The 15,984-nt window shown below is 30.0% G+C and overlaps 1 protein-coding gene across 1 annotated transcript; it reads right to left on the minus strand.

The window, feature by feature from the left end:
• Nucleotides 1-11,008: 11,008 nt before the first annotated feature.
• Nucleotides 11,009-15,503, minus strand: LOC140768794 (fructokinase-2-like). The gene is made up of 5 exons (XM_073109205.1): nucleotides 15,219-15,503; nucleotides 12,302-12,712; nucleotides 11,791-11,925; nucleotides 11,383-11,499; nucleotides 11,009-11,281 (listed from the first exon to the last, which is right to left on the minus strand). Exons 1-5 carry the CDS (start codon nucleotides 15,420-15,422, stop codon nucleotides 11,150-11,152), a joined length of 999 nt encoding a protein of 332 aa, XP_072965306.1. The 5' UTR covers nucleotides 15,423-15,503; the 3' UTR covers nucleotides 11,009-11,149.
• Between the last annotated feature and the right edge of the window lie 481 nt (nucleotides 15,504-15,984).

The following is a 15,984-nucleotide window of genomic DNA, read 5'->3' on the forward strand; positions in this document are numbered from 1 at the left end:
TCTATTGTTGTATTATGATTTCTTATGCAAAACTCTTACAATCAATTGATAGTTCTTGAATTATATAAGGATCTATGTATGGTTCTGTGATGATGCACCATAGTTCTTGATTGATTTCTATGTGTCTGTACTTGATTGATTGATTTTCTATGTGGCTGATTTTATGTTTTCTTTTTTGCTGTGATATTTGTCTCGAGGGTTCTTTCCTCGATCCCTCATTGCCTTTAATGCTTAATTCATTCCTTTTTAATCTATTGTTGTATTGATTTCTCATGCAAATCATTACTAACAATTAATAGTTCTAAAATTACACGAGAAGATGTGTCTAGTGCTGTGGTGATGCGCAATAGCTTTAGTGGAATTGATCAATTTTTCTGCTTATTTGTATTGTTATTTATTTATTTTTGCTGTGATATTGTACGTATGGTTCTGTCTTCTATTCCTCATTATTGGGTGTTTGTTGCTTGACATTTTGCTTGTTGGTTTGAGAACGATGAGTTGCATTTAATACATAAATCGTTTCTTTTGGATTTATTGTTGTATTGATTTCTTATGTACATCATTATTGACAATTGATAGTTCTGAAATTACACAAGGAGATGTGTGTGGTGCTGTGATAAACCATAGCTTTTGTAGAATTGATTGATTTTTTAGCTTATCTGTACTCAAGGAAGTGTGCCTGATCTCTATGTTTTATCTTTTGCTGTGGTATTTATACGAGGGTTCTTTCCTCTATCCCTTATTATTGGGTGTTGGCTGATTGACTTTTTGCTTGTTGGTTTGAGAACAATAATTGTGTTTAATGCTTAACTCATTTCTTTTAGATCTATTGTTGTATTGATTTCTTATGCAAATTATTACTAACAATTGATAGTTCTGCTTTCTGAAATTACACAAGATGTGTCTGGTTTTGTGATGGTGCACCATAGCTTTAATGGTATTGATTGATTTTGTTTGCTTATCTGTACTCAAGGAGGTGTGCCTGATATTGATTGTTTTTTATCACCACTATTTCTATTTTCTACAAATGATGTATGCTTGATACTGATTATCTGTGTACTTAAGGAGTTGTGTTTGATATTGATTGTTTTCTGTTATTTATATTTCTCAGTATGGATGTTTGTTGATCGACATTTTGTTTGTTGGTTTGAGAGTGATAAGATGTGTTTAATGCTTAATCCATTCCTTTTGGATCTGATTTCTTATGCTTACTAACAATTGATATATCTGAAATTATACAAGGAGGTGTGTCTGGTTCTGTGATGGTGCACCATAGCTTTAATGGTATTGATTGATTTTTTTGCTTATTTTGTAACTAAGGAGTTGTGCCTGATATTGATTGTTTTTTTATTACCACTATTTCTATTTTCTACAAAGGATGTGTGCTTGATATTGATTATCTGTGTACTTAAGGAGTTGTGTCTGATATTGATTATCTATACTCAAGGATTTGTGCCTGATATTGATTATTTTTTGTTATGACTATATCTATTTCTCAGTATGAATGTTTGTTAATTGGCATTTTGTTTGTTGGTTTGAGAGTGATAAGTTGTGTTTAATCCTTAATCCATTCCTTTTGGATCTATCGTTGTATTGATTTCTTATGCAAATCATTGCTAACAATTGAATATCTGAAATTACACAAGATGTGTCTGGTTCTGTGATGATGCACCATAGCTTTGGTGGAATTGATTGATCGTTTTGCTTATCTTTACTCGGGGAGGTGTGCTTGATATTGATTGTTCTTTGTTACCACTATCTGTGATGAGCCTTTCTTTTATTTCTCAGTATGGATGTTTGTTGATTGTCATTTTGTTTGTCAATTTGAGTTAATGAGTTGTGCTTAATGCTAAACTCATTCTTTTGGATCTATTATTGTATTGAGATTTCTTATGCAAAAATCATTACTATCAATTGATAGTTCTGAAATTACATAAGAAGATGTGTCTGGTGCTGTGATGATGCACAATAGCTTTAATGGAATTGATTTATTTTTCTGTTTATATACTCAAGGAGGTGATCCTGATTTCTTCTTGTGCTTTTTGTATATGTTGTTCTTTTCTCTCTCTCATTATTGTTGGGTGTTTGTTGATTTAACATTTCATTTGTTGATTTGATAGCAAAATGTTGTATTTAATGCTAAACTCATTCCTTTTGGATCTATTGTTTTGTTCAGGTTTCTTATGCAAATCATTACTATCAATTGATAGTCATGATGCACAATATCTTTAGTGAAATTAATTAATTTCTCTACTTTATCTATACCCAAGGAGAGTTTCTCTCTATCCCGCATTATTGGTTGTTTAATGATTGGTGTTACTTAATCTAAAACCACAATCTAATGATCGTCGCAAATTTACTGGGAAAAAAAAAGAGGATTGTAAAAGTGATGGGAAATATAAATTTTTCTAAAGTACTTTTTTCTGTGCTCTACTTTTTATTCTCACACATATGTTTTTGAAATTCTTCATTTGATATCTGCCGCGGGCTTTCGCTGCTTTTGTAAATATCGTATTTATGGAGGTGTTTGTTTGTGTTTTTCTGGAATGTAGGCAGTGAAATATTCCGGCCAAAGAAGGTAGGTTATATAAATGTGATGAGGACTATGTACTTTCTTTCAATTTACTATTTTATTCATCGGATTTCTTTTTCTTTGTATTTTGGATCGTTTGATAGTTTGATCAACAACTAATACAAAAAATCTACGCAATGCTGATACTGTAAGATATCATATATGGTATAAATTCATCGCACAGCATACATGCATGTAGGCATCCTGGCATCTAGGAACTTGAATGCACACTAGGGGCAGGGTATTAAGCTTGCACATAAGCACTGCACTGGGGGAGCCACGTGAAGGCACATACACATTAGGCATAGAATGCATGCTGAGAGTTCTTCATGTGTGCTCCTTTTTATGGGTGTAATAACTATCAACTTATTAAGTAAGAGCCGAATTATCTAATCACTTTCATCTTAAGATAAATTTTAATCTTTAAAAGTATAATTATTTGAATCGGAATGATTAGAAGATAAGATATATAGGGTGGCGATTATAATTAGACCACAGCTAGTTGTGAACTCGGTTAGAAATACATAGTCATATTCAGTAACTAAACACCTCAATATTTCAAACCAAGTTCAAAATCAAATAGAGAAAAGAGAAAATACAAGAGCCAAAGTTTATATTGTTTTGAAGTTTTATTTATTTATTTTACAAATATATCCTTAACATATTTACTTCTTAAAATATAAATAATTTGCGCATGTATCTTTTAAAATTTTTATTTTTTTTGCATAAATACCGCTTAGAGTAAACTACCATTAAAATTTAGACAATTTAAACATAGAAAGAAAAAAATATCCTTATTTTTATTTTCAAATATTTCTCTTAGTTAATAGTATTTATTTTCAAATATTTCTCTTAGTTAATAGTATTTTTATCTTTTTATATTAAATAACTTAATTTAAAAATAACTATGAAGGGTATCTATATAAATAATATATGTTCTTAGGGTATTTTACTTTCTTACATATTTTTTAATTTTAGAATTATTTCAATATATATATATATATATTATTTAAATATTTTCTAAGAAAACCAACTATTTGAACCAATAATCCGTCCTAACGGAACAATGTATGTTCCATTCTAAATTTAAAAAAAATTATATTCTCTTATAAAATTGAAAAGATAAAAGTTATGAAATAATTAAAATAGAAAATTATATAATACGAATACAATAGAGAAAAACTAAAAGTGAGAAATTATGTTTTGAAAAAAACCGCAAACTAGGAAAGAACTTAAAAACAACAAAAACTGTGTAATATTGAAAAAAATTGTGAATCAAGAAAAACATGGAGAGAAATTACGTAATATAGCCTTTTATTTTAAAAAAGATGCCACGTTTTTGTTTATTTGTATATTAGCCTTTTATTTACAATTGATTTAAATACTCTATATTCACTACTAAAACTACAAAAAAAAGTGGGCAAATTTACACAAAAAGCCCCTCATTATCGAATTACAACTTTGGGCTTTTTTGACTAATTTAATCCTAATTAATTTCGAAAAGACTGATGTATTCTAAACAATAAAACTAATACTCAAATTACCTCCTTACCTTATTTACTAATTTAGGCCTAACAATTTTTTTAAATAAAAAAAGACTTTTGTATGATTTCCTAATTCTACTAGCTCCATCTTTTTCCTCTCATCCTTCTACCATTTCCTTTCTCTTATTGTTCCATCTTCTATTTTTAATAATAACAATTTAAATATTATTTCTTCTCTAAAATAATCTTATTTGGCAATCCTTAAAAAGATAGTTTCTTCATTCAATATCTATCTCACTTTTTCACTAATTCATCTTCCTCATTTTATTCTTAGGTGATTGAAGTATTCTGAATTAAGTTAATATTTTTGTGACTACTTTATTTTGCTCAAAGTACATGTATCACTCATGTAAATGTTATCAATATTTATATATATTTTATAATATTTTTCATTACTCTAGTTTTATAAATGTGCTTTTGATTAAAATTAGTTTAAAAGTCTTACGTATTACCAATGTAAATTCTCTACAACATCTATACAAAATATGCACTTCAATATTAAGCAAAGTACTCATTAGTAATCGTAAAAAAAATCTTACGTATCATCTATATAAATTATGCACACTGTTTATACAAAATGTATGCTTCAAAATTATGCAAGATACGCATTTATAATAATGAAAAATTTTGTCAATCACCTATTTAAACTGATGAAAAAAATCTTTCAAGTATTAAAATATATAGCTCTATATAAATACCAAATATTAACGAAATAAATTTTAAAATAAAAATATCATCATTAGGCTTCTTTTTTCCCCACACTAAGGAGATATGGCGATAGTAAAAAATTACATATATTTTAGAATTTAATAATCATATTAGTAAACATAGTAAAAGATTATGCAAGTCATCTATGTAAAGTATTTCCAAAGAATATATACAAAACATTAACAGAAATTTTAGCTAAGGTAAGCAGCAAAACTTTACCATTAGTTTTTTTAACGAAGAAATAAAAACGGTACGCATCGTCTATATGTTTTATACGCATTACATATGTAAATGTACGCTCGAATTTTCAAAAATATCATGTCTATGCAATATGTACGTATCGTCTATACAAATTGTATGCTCCAATTTTAATCAAGGTATGTATCGATTTCCTAATAACCACCATACCTATGCAATATGTATCCATCGCCTATGCAAAAGATACGTATTTATAATAATAAAAAATTTTGTCAATCACCTATTTAAACTGATGAAAAAAATCTTTCAAGTATTAAAATATATAGCTCTATATAAATACCAAATATTAACGAAATAAATTTTAAAATAAAAATATCATCATTAGGCTTCTTTTTCCCCACACTAAGGAGATATGGCGATAGTAAAAAATTACATATATTTTAGAATTTAATAATCATATTAGTAAACATAGTAAAAGATTATGCAAGTCATCTATGTAAAGTATTTCCAAAGAATATATACAAAACATTAACAGAAATTTTAGCTAAGGTAAGCAGCAAAACTTTACCATTAGTTTTTTTAACGAAGAAATAAAAACGTTACGCATCGCCTATATGTTTTATACACATTACATATGTAAAATGTACGTTCTAATTTTCAAAAATATCATGTCTATGCAATATGTACGTATCGTCTATACAAATTGTATGCTCCAATTTTAATCAAGGTATGTATCGATTTCCTAATAACCACCATACCTATGCAATATGTATCTATCGCCTATGCAAAATATATGCACTAATTTTAACCGAGGTATGCATCAAGATTTTCTAAAAAAACGTTACGCATTGTCTATATAATATGTAAGCATTTTACCTATACAAATTATACTTTCTAATTTTAACTAAGATATGCATCGAGATTTCTAAAAAAAAAATATCACTCATCGCCTATGTAATATGCACGCATTGCTTATGCAAATTGTACACTTCAATTTTAATCAAGATACGCATCGAGATTTTTTTTTAAAAAAATATCACGCGTTACTTATGTAATATGTACGTGTCTCTACAAATTATACGCTCCAATTTTAACTAAGATACACATCAAGATTTCTAAAGAATGTCATGCAAGTAATATGTACGCATCGTCTATGCAAATGCAAATTATACTTTCTAATTTTAACTAAGATATGGATCGAGATTTCTAGAAAAATATCACTCATCACCTATGTAATATGTACGCATTGTTTATGCAAATTGTACGCTCCAATTCTAATCAATATACGCATTAAAATTTAAAAAAAAAAACATCGTGCATTGCCTATGTAATATATACGCGTCTATGCAAATTGTACGCTCTTATTTTAACTAAGATACACATCAAGATTTCTAAAAAATATCATGCATCATTTATGTAATATGTATGCATCGCCTATGCAAATTGTATGCTCTAATTTAATCAAGGTACGCATTAAGATTTTTAAAAAATCGCCACGCTTCGTTTATGTAATATGTATGCATCGCCTATGCATTTGGTACGCTCTAATTTTAACAAGGTACATATCAAAAAATTTTAAAAAATATCATACATCGCTTATATAATATGTACGCATCGCTTATGCAAATTGTACGCTCTAATTTTAACTAGTATATATGCATTTAGATTTCCAAAAAATAAACCCCACGCATCAAGCTATATATTTTATTACTTGAAAGATTTTTTTCTTTAATTTATATAAATGATAGACAAGACTTTTTCATTATTATACATATTCACATTAGCTAATTTTAAAATGCACATTTTGAATAGGCAGGGTGCATAATTTATATAAGTGATGCATAAGATTTTTTTTTACTATTATCAATGCAAATTAAAATGTATAGATCTATTTAACAAAATAAATGTACTCATTTCCAAAAATAGAAAAACTTCTGAGAATAAAACACGAAAATTATTACTAAGTATGTTAAACCATAAATCATCACTAAAGTCATCAATAACATAAACAATAAATTATAATAACATAACAACACAATCTACTTGTAATAACTATAAATCATCATTGAAATTTGCATCAATTTAGAAAAAACACTATAATTATTATTGAGTATGTTATAATATAAATCATCACTAAAGTTATCAATAACATAAGCAATAAATTATAACGCAACCTAATTGTAATAATAATAAATCACTAAGTATTCCATAAATATTACTTATCATTATATAATTATACGATATAGGTTTATAATTTCTCGCTACTGCCACTTGTGAATTTCAGCAGTTATCTTTGCCATGATTTTTATAATATCTCACTACTAAATGTTAAACTGCGAACGTTATTGTAAAAAATCTTTATATTGTAAGACATTAGCTACAATCTTGCATTCCATTAAGTTAATATAACTAATAAATTCATAATAATGAACAATAAGAACTAAGATAGAATAAGATGAAAAAAAATAAAATACATACATTCCTCATTATCGTGGGACATTTATAGTGGAAATCATATTCTCATAATTTTCTAGTTGTCTTTTCTGTCAACTCTACTTCGACTATATATCTCGTTATATTAATTAGAAAGATGATCACTTATAACATGTGTTTGCACAATAATTATACTTACCAAATTTTAACATACATAAATAATTTTATATATTCAAGTTCCTAAGTAAGTTACCATATCGTTGGCATATTTTATATATTTATCACTAAATAGAGAATTATTTATAACTTTTTATACACATTTTGGACATGTTTACACTCCAATTGTTGAATTGTCTCCATTTAACACATGCCATACTAGATTTCATCGGTTAATACTCTAATTGAGACATTGAATTATTTGATATCATGGGCCTTTGAAATGACTAATTTAAAAATATATATATAACCATGTTTTAGAGAAGTATTATGCTGAAAAAAAATTTATGGCAAATAAAACTAAATTGCATTTATCCAATACATTTCGAAAAATTAGTTATATATTAAGCTTCTAAATTAGCCAACTCTAATTATCATTTGTTAGCCTCAATTATAAAAGCAGTGTGATTCTTAGCTATATTTTTACTCATATTTATTTAGATATGTGTAAATATATGATGATGTTAAAATGACTCTAAAATATTTGTCTTATCCATTACCGAGGAGCTATAACATTAACAAGAAATGGTGGAAAATGGTGAAAAGAAGAGGAGAAATAAGATAAGAAGAATTGAACATATGTTTAAATTTGATGTGTAAGAATGGAAGGACAATATTAAGAAAGAAGATAGAGATGAAAGAGGAAGAAGAGAAAGAGAGGAAGAAGTGAAAGAATGCTTGATCCGTGAGAGAGAAAATTAAGATTGATAATAATGAGAACAAAAACTAAAAGAAAAGGAAGAAGAAGAAAAAGAATGGGTTTTGAGTGGTAAAGATTTAATTAAAATGGTTGGGTTAGGTTAGGAAAAGAGTAAAGTAGATATTATAAGTAAAAAAAGCTCAAAAATATAATTTGAAAATAGAGGAATCTATATTTGCCAATATAAAAACCGAAGTACTTTTTACTGCAAATGATCCTGAAAAAATAGAAATCTTGTAATTTTTAAAATATTATAAATCTAGAAAACTCTAAATAGAAAAACTGCATAATCCGTAAAACAATAATTATTATGAGAAAATTAAAAGTGAGAAACGTGTTGTAAACTAATCGCAAAGTAGAAAATAATCATATATAAAATTAATTACGAATTAAAAGAAGGAACTATGTAAAATGTAATATAAATTAAAAAAAAAGAAGCTAAAAGATAGAAATTATGTAATATGTAAAATAATAAGAATCATTAAAGACCTAACATTAGTAGCAATTTAAGTTAGTGGAAATAAGACATAACATATAGGTCTCAAATATATGCATGCTAATTGCAATAAAATTGGGTCAAGCTTAAATTTAAGCTAAAAAAAAATATACATACAATACAGATTAGGGGTGACTCATATATAGATCAATGATTTAGAGATAATGGTTTAATTTTATAAAATTCAAAGTTTTATTTTAGAGAAGACATCATTTTTTGCTTTTTCTCCAAAGATAATTCTTTTTCTTACAATCAATATTTATGTACTCTATGCTATTAAAAAAATAATAGCTATCAAGAGAAAATTTAGAAATGAGAAATTTACGTTGTAAAATAACTACGAATTAGGGAAAACATAAAAAATAGAAAACATTTGTAATATATACAGTTCTTCTCTTTGTATGTTATTTCTTAATTCACAGTAATTTTAGTTTTCTTATAATAGCTGCTATTTTTTGTTACATTTTTTTAAGGATTTTCTTGATTTGCAGTTATTTCAAGTATTACATAACTTTTATTTTTCAGGTTTACAGATAAAATACATATAAAGTAATTGTAAGTAAAAGAATTATTATACAAATAAACAAACTAGAGGCATTTCTTTTAAAAAATCAAAGAAGTGAGGCTAATCATGTTGCACATAAGTTAGCCAATCTAAGAAAAACTTTGTTATCATAGTCGCTTTTTCTTTATTACCTTAGATACTTAAAGTATTTTTATGCACTTTTTTTAGATAATTATGTTGCCTTTTTTTTAACTTAAAAGAAGTTAACTTTATATAACATAAACAATTAATTCTAATCTATGTCGCCTTCATTTTAACTATAGTTGAATTGACCTGATTCTACTGTACCTGCATATGTTTGCGACTTAGTTGTGTATTTGAATTTACAAGTTTTCTATCAAAAAAATATACAAATTAACATATTTTAAATGTTTTCCAATCAGTAGTTATTTTACCTATTATATAATTTCTCTCCTTTGGCTCTTTATATGCATTATATTTTACGTAATTTATCTAAAGTTTTTCTTAATTCATAATTATGTAATATATAAATTAATTGAGAATTAAGAAAGAATTATAATGAATTATATAATATGTAATACGGATCAGATCTAAAAGAAAAAAAAATTGTGCAATATGTAAAATAATAATAAATTAGAAAAGACCAAACACATACTTGCCACAATAGCATTTCGTGTTTTCCTTTTTTAAGTTTATTCCTAATATCTCTATTTGGATTATCTTCTTGTAAACAGACAAAGACAAAGTATATTCTTTATCATCTCTGTCCAATATTGAACACTCCGTCCTTGTTTGGCCAACTCCTGGTTGTTAAACAAATTATCAAACTCTAATAATCTTAGTTGTTTTACCCAACCTTATAATGAGATTAACAAAATAATAATATTCTTTTCTAAGCCCCTAAATAAGGTACTGATTTATTTTTGCTTCACTAATTGGCTCTTCTAAATTCGAACTATAAATTTGCATGCATAGGCTTTTCACTTTCAAAATTATTCCCCAATGCCTATGCATCTTAATTTTCTAAACATTGCAATCAGGACGCAATTCTTCTTTTCGAATAACTTTTCAAAGGTATCAAACACCTTTTAAGTGTCTTAGTTTTTCAAATATGATCAAAATATATACTTATAGATAAATGTCTTTAAAATAAACATAATCTTGTCACTCGTAGGTTAGCCATTTTTTTCTCTCCTTATTTTCCAATGTCTTCTAGCATTTGAGTGTCACTCTCTAAACAATTTCCTAAACAAATTTGGTAGATCACCCATTTATCGTTCGATTTTATTTTATTTATTTTTTGAATTATATGAACAGATCTATCTTATGAGTTTCATGGATCCTTTTTCCTTTAAAGTCGTCTGCTAAGTTTGATATAAAAAAGATAAAAAAAATATTGATTATTGAATCAAATTAGGAGTCTTTAAATTAGTAGTCTCTAAACTCAGAAAAATAAAAACATAGTGTTTAGTTTGTTATTCATAAATAAAGGATGGCTAATTTCATGAATAATCTTTTCTTACACACCAGTAAAACGACGACAAATCAACTACATTCAACCTTTATAATGTTATAATGCAAGGACAAGATGCATGCTAAAGAATAGCCATTGGCATTGAACTGCAAAACTGAAGACAATCTCTTTATTGAACCGAGGGGGATAAGTTTTCTTCTTCAAAGACAAAACAGCAAAAAATACAGGGTCAAGGTACGAAAAACATGGAAACTTTCCTTCCAAAGATAGCATATAAAGGACCTAATTCCCCTTGGCGACGAGTTCCTGGGCGGCGGCCGTGGTCGGAAGAGCTGGAATTGCTCCTTTCTGGGTCGTGCAGATAGCTCCGCAAGCGTTCGCAAATGTGAGTGCCTCCCTCAGCTTCTCCTCATTCTGTGCAAGGGTAGATAGTTAGTAAGTCTACAGATTACTGACATATATGGATGATAACAATAGATAATTGACAGTATCAGTATATGCCAGTAATAGTTTACCTGGAAAATGGAGTTGTCCTTGGCAATGGAAACCAGAAGAGAACCAACAAAAGCATCACCAGCTCCTGTTGTATCAATTGTCTTCACAGCAAAGCCTGATACCTTACCTTTGAAGTCCTATATATTTGTAAGCAAGAAAAATAAAAGGTCAAAAATAGAATGAGATCTCTTATGGGTAAATGGATAGGGGAGGGTTCTATCCATGCATCTGTTTTGTCTGATGAGTATCCATCCAGGCTGTGTTTTTTAAAAATTAAAAAATAAAAAATGAAAATTTTATGGTGTCTTAATTTAACTGATACCACTAGCATTCGAGTCCTGGAATACTCTGAGCACAATTCCATTGACTAGTATCCTGACAAGTTCTAAGGACCAATATTAATCGCATTAGGTTGAGGAGAAATAAACCTTGGTGAAATATCTGCATCCCTTCTCGCCATCAGTAACAATAAGCAGCTTGAGCCCCTCGTACCACAACGACAATACGTTCTCCTCGCTTTGTGGATCTCCTTGCGTTAGGAAAGCAACTTCATCATCGCTTACCTGCAGTGAATACAGAAGTTAAAAAACAATGAACAGCTCATTACACTTTTCCTCTTTCCCTTTCAGCAATTAGCTCATTAGCAATTTCATTTATAAAGTTGTCAGCCAAAACAAAAATAAAAGAAAAGGTTTTCCATTTTGCAGTGTCACCAATTAAAGCTCTCATTACACTCTGCAGAACCAACTAAATCCATCGTTGGATTCCTTATTTACTATCTATAAATTCTCTAAATAATAAAAATACGATAAATAGTTCTGCAAAATGAAACGATGATCAGTAAGAGTTGTTTCATGCAAATGACCCACTAAAATATAAAGTTAAAAAAACCACCATATCATCTCTTTTAAATAAACTCTTCTAAATATAGTTTTTTACCTTGATGAAGTCAGCCTCCTTCCATATGCTCAGGATCCCAGTGCGTGCTGCCTCCTCCGAGGGCCACAGAGGGAGTCGAACGTTGGGGTCGTAGGAGCAGAGGATGCCGGCCTCCTTGGCAGCGCGCATAGCAGCCAGGTGTGCCGTCCGGCAGGGCTCAGAGATGAGGCTGATGGAGCCGTAGTGGAAGATAGCGGCGCGGCGGATGAGAGCAAGGTTGAGCTCGGCCTCGGTGAGGAGCATGTCGGCGCTTGGGTTGCGGTAGAACATGAACTCCCGCTCGCCGTTGCTCTTGAGGGTGACGAAGGCCAGGGCAGTGCGGGCGTGCGGGTCGAAGAGCATGCCCTCGTCGTCAACTCCATTCTTTCGGAGGATGTCTGCGAGCATGTGGCCGAACTCGTCGTCGCCAACCTGCGGCAGCATGCAGTGTTTAGAGGATGAGTGTTATAATGAACTCACTCAATAGTCAAATACTACTTCTGGAATTTGAGTAGTGCTAAATGTCGTTCTTTTCAAATGCTATCGATCAGTAGAACCAAAATTTATTATTTGAACTCAGCAACCTTGAAGTATACTTTATACCCCTATAAAATTTATAATCTTATAACGCCGGTTTCATTAGGTACTTATTCCCGAACCGCATTATGTTAAAAAAAAAAAATAAAAAAAAAAGAAAAAAAAAAAACATGTTAGTAAGAAGATTTAATTATGTATGACTAACTTTTATGATTATGATAAATATGATTATACCTTAATTATAGAAAATATGATTCTCTATCTATATATTATTAAATTAAATTTAAATTAATCATATATAAAATAATAATAAATAATTAAATAGATAAAAGTTAATTAAACTTTCATAGTTAATTATAAAAAGACATCAATATCCTTATTATGATATATATATACACGATTACTCCAAGTTAAAGATATATGTCTTTTACTTGATAAATATATTAAGAAAATATAATTATCAAAATAAAATATGTAAGATAATATATTTAAAAATAATAATAATTATCTATTGAACCGATAATATCTTTAATGGTTAGATCTTTATTAAACTAATTGATAAACAAGTGCTCTATAAACAAACTGAAAATAAAAAGGACTCTGTAAATATATATATATATATATATATATATATATATATATATATATATATATATATATATATATATATATATATATATATATATGTATAATTAATATGAATCCGACCCATGTATCGGACAAAATATTGACTCATGGATAAATATGAAAGAATTTTCTGACAGGAACAATCACAATCAGAAATCAAATACATGAACTCACAATGACAAAGAAATGGAAATTTTCTACTTAGCCGAGTAAGAACTCAGCCAGTGGGATAGTGCTCTGTTCCTTGGGTTGAATCTCAATTCATTAATTTCTCATTTCTTTGAAAAAAAAATTAATTATATGACAATTAAGGTGAGTGGTCAGTGCACATATCTATTTTCGATTTTGATATGAATGATTTTACGACTTATATATATATATATATATATATATATATATTATAGCATACGAAGAATAAGTTGGTAAATCACATAAAATAGAACGTATATATATTATAGTCGAATTGTACTTTATTTCCAATATCTTAAGATATTTACAATCACATGTCTACATTCAGGAAAAGCACTTTAATAAATCTCACCAACCCACTAACACCCAAGTTTTGTTCAGTAGTACCAGTCCATCACTTTTTCTGGGTAAAGAATCCCATCAGATCTATGATTATATTCAGAGACCAATTGGTGATTAGGTCCAACCATATTACGTACAACAGACTAATAAAGAAAAGTAAGCGGGATAAGCTCCTGTCACCCACCACGGGGGTGCAGTAAGATCCACGGCATGCAAATAGTGGTGGGACCTGATGACACCTCAACAGACATGTGGGTCCACGTCCCACGTCTGTGATAGGGTGCAGAAATGCGTTTAATAAAGCTGGTCGCAGCCACGTCGGAATTATTAATATACATCTACCACCGGTGTCCTTACCGCCTATGTGCTAGCAATTTATTGATTTATTATTGCGTAGAGCATAGAAAGGCCAACTTATTTTACCGCCCACGGTTTCATTGGTGGATCTCATCAATACCAACGTAGGAAAGAATAAAGAATGTAAAAGGAAATATTTTTTTTTACAAGTTTGCCCCTAGAATAGCTTGATATTATTTAGGAGCATCACGATTAGACCGTTCCTGTCCGTTCATTGGCAAATCTAACGGCCGAGATCCTACGAAATCTGGCGTAAAAGAGCAGCAGAACGGGGCCCACTTCTACTCCGGAATTTGGTTCAATATTACTTATTAATTCCATGAAAGTATACGGGATTCGTGGTAACTGCAAACCTCGACAGTTATCTATTCAGATTGATAGGATAAAAAAGTTATCTTGATAAGATTAAAAGAGAGGACCTTTATATTAAATTCTAAAAAAATACCCTTAAAAACAATAAGAAAGATAAAGAATAGCTGCGATTATTTGGATATTTAAACTTCTGATCTAATAATTATCCATAAGTAAAGTTAAAATAGATGTCTTTTTCTATTAAATCTAGTAAATCCTAGTGAGAAAGAAAGGGTTAGTAAGATTTAAACTTTTTTTAGACTTATTAACCCAGCTTATTGGACCACTTACCTACTACCTTGACAAAAAGAGTTCTCTTATCAACCTAATTTATCTCCATTTGACTTTATTAGAGGAGTTATGCACGGGATAAAACCTCTTATCGGGATTTTTGGAAACAGAGTACTAATTCAAATCCAGATCTTTTCGAACCACGCGGCTCGTCCGATCAAGGTCGGACGGCCCCGGGCTTCTGCCACGCAGATCTCAAAGCCCTCGACTCTATAAAGAGAGAGGGAAAGATGAACGAAGTTACCTTGCCGACGAAAGCGGCCTTGCCGCCGAGCTTGGCGATGGCGACGGCAACGTTCGCCGGAGCACCGCCAGGGGCCTTGAGGAACCCGGTAGACTCCGCCAGCGAAACCCCGGCGACATCCGGTACGAAGTCGATCAGCATCTCCCCAAAGGACACCACCAATGCCGCCGATCCCTCCGATCCGTTCTCTCCACCGATTGCCATTGCCGCTATTATACACACACTCTCTCTCTCTCTCGACAGAATAAGAAAATGATCAAGATCGGAATAGGAGAGAATAGGGGGGGTGGAGAACGGGGGTTTATATAGAGGAGGGAGGAGCCCCGGTATTAAATGGTAAATGGATTTGATAATTCTATTAATTGGACGCTGTACTAGGTTGTTTTACCCTTTTACCCTTCTATTCTATTCTGATATCTTTTACGAGTTGGTGTAAAGAAAGCCTGATCTGACGCACACATTGAAGCCTTATCTAACTCGCTCATTAATAATATTTGATCTACTGAACTCTTTTAAAATGTATAGAGAAGAGAGAGAAGAGAGGAGGTTTAGTTTAACCGGTAATTTCGTCAATAATGGGTATAAATTGATACGGAATTATCCATTTATTTGTAGATATCGATTTTTTTTATTCCCTTATTTGTTGGCGACACGTGGCATCGCTGTAGGAATTAACAGGATTTTTGACTTTTGGACAATTAAGAATATATTTTAGTCCCGTCTTGGATGCACGACAGCTTAAACAAAGTGATGGGTTATTCGCGAG

This window comes from Typha angustifolia, chromosome 10, assembly GCF_048772165.1.
Source record: "Typha angustifolia cultivar Huaian chromosome 10, ASM4877216v1, whole genome shotgun sequence".
Lineage (NCBI taxonomy): Eukaryota > Viridiplantae > Streptophyta > Magnoliopsida > Poales > Typhaceae > Typha > Typha angustifolia.

Coding starts and splice junctions, on each gene's coding strand:
- LOC140768794 (XM_073109205.1), bottom strand. CDS start 15,422: ATGGCAATCGGTGGAGAGAACGGATCGGAGGGATCGGCGGCATTGGTG. Junction 12,713..15,218: donor AGGCCGCTTTCGTCGGCAAG/GTAACTTCGTTC, acceptor ATGCTGCCGCAG/GTTGGCGACGACGAGTTCGG. Junction 11,282..11,382: donor AGGACAACTCCATTTTCCAG/GTAAACTATTAC, acceptor ACCCTTGCACAG/AATGAGGAGAAGCTGAGGGA.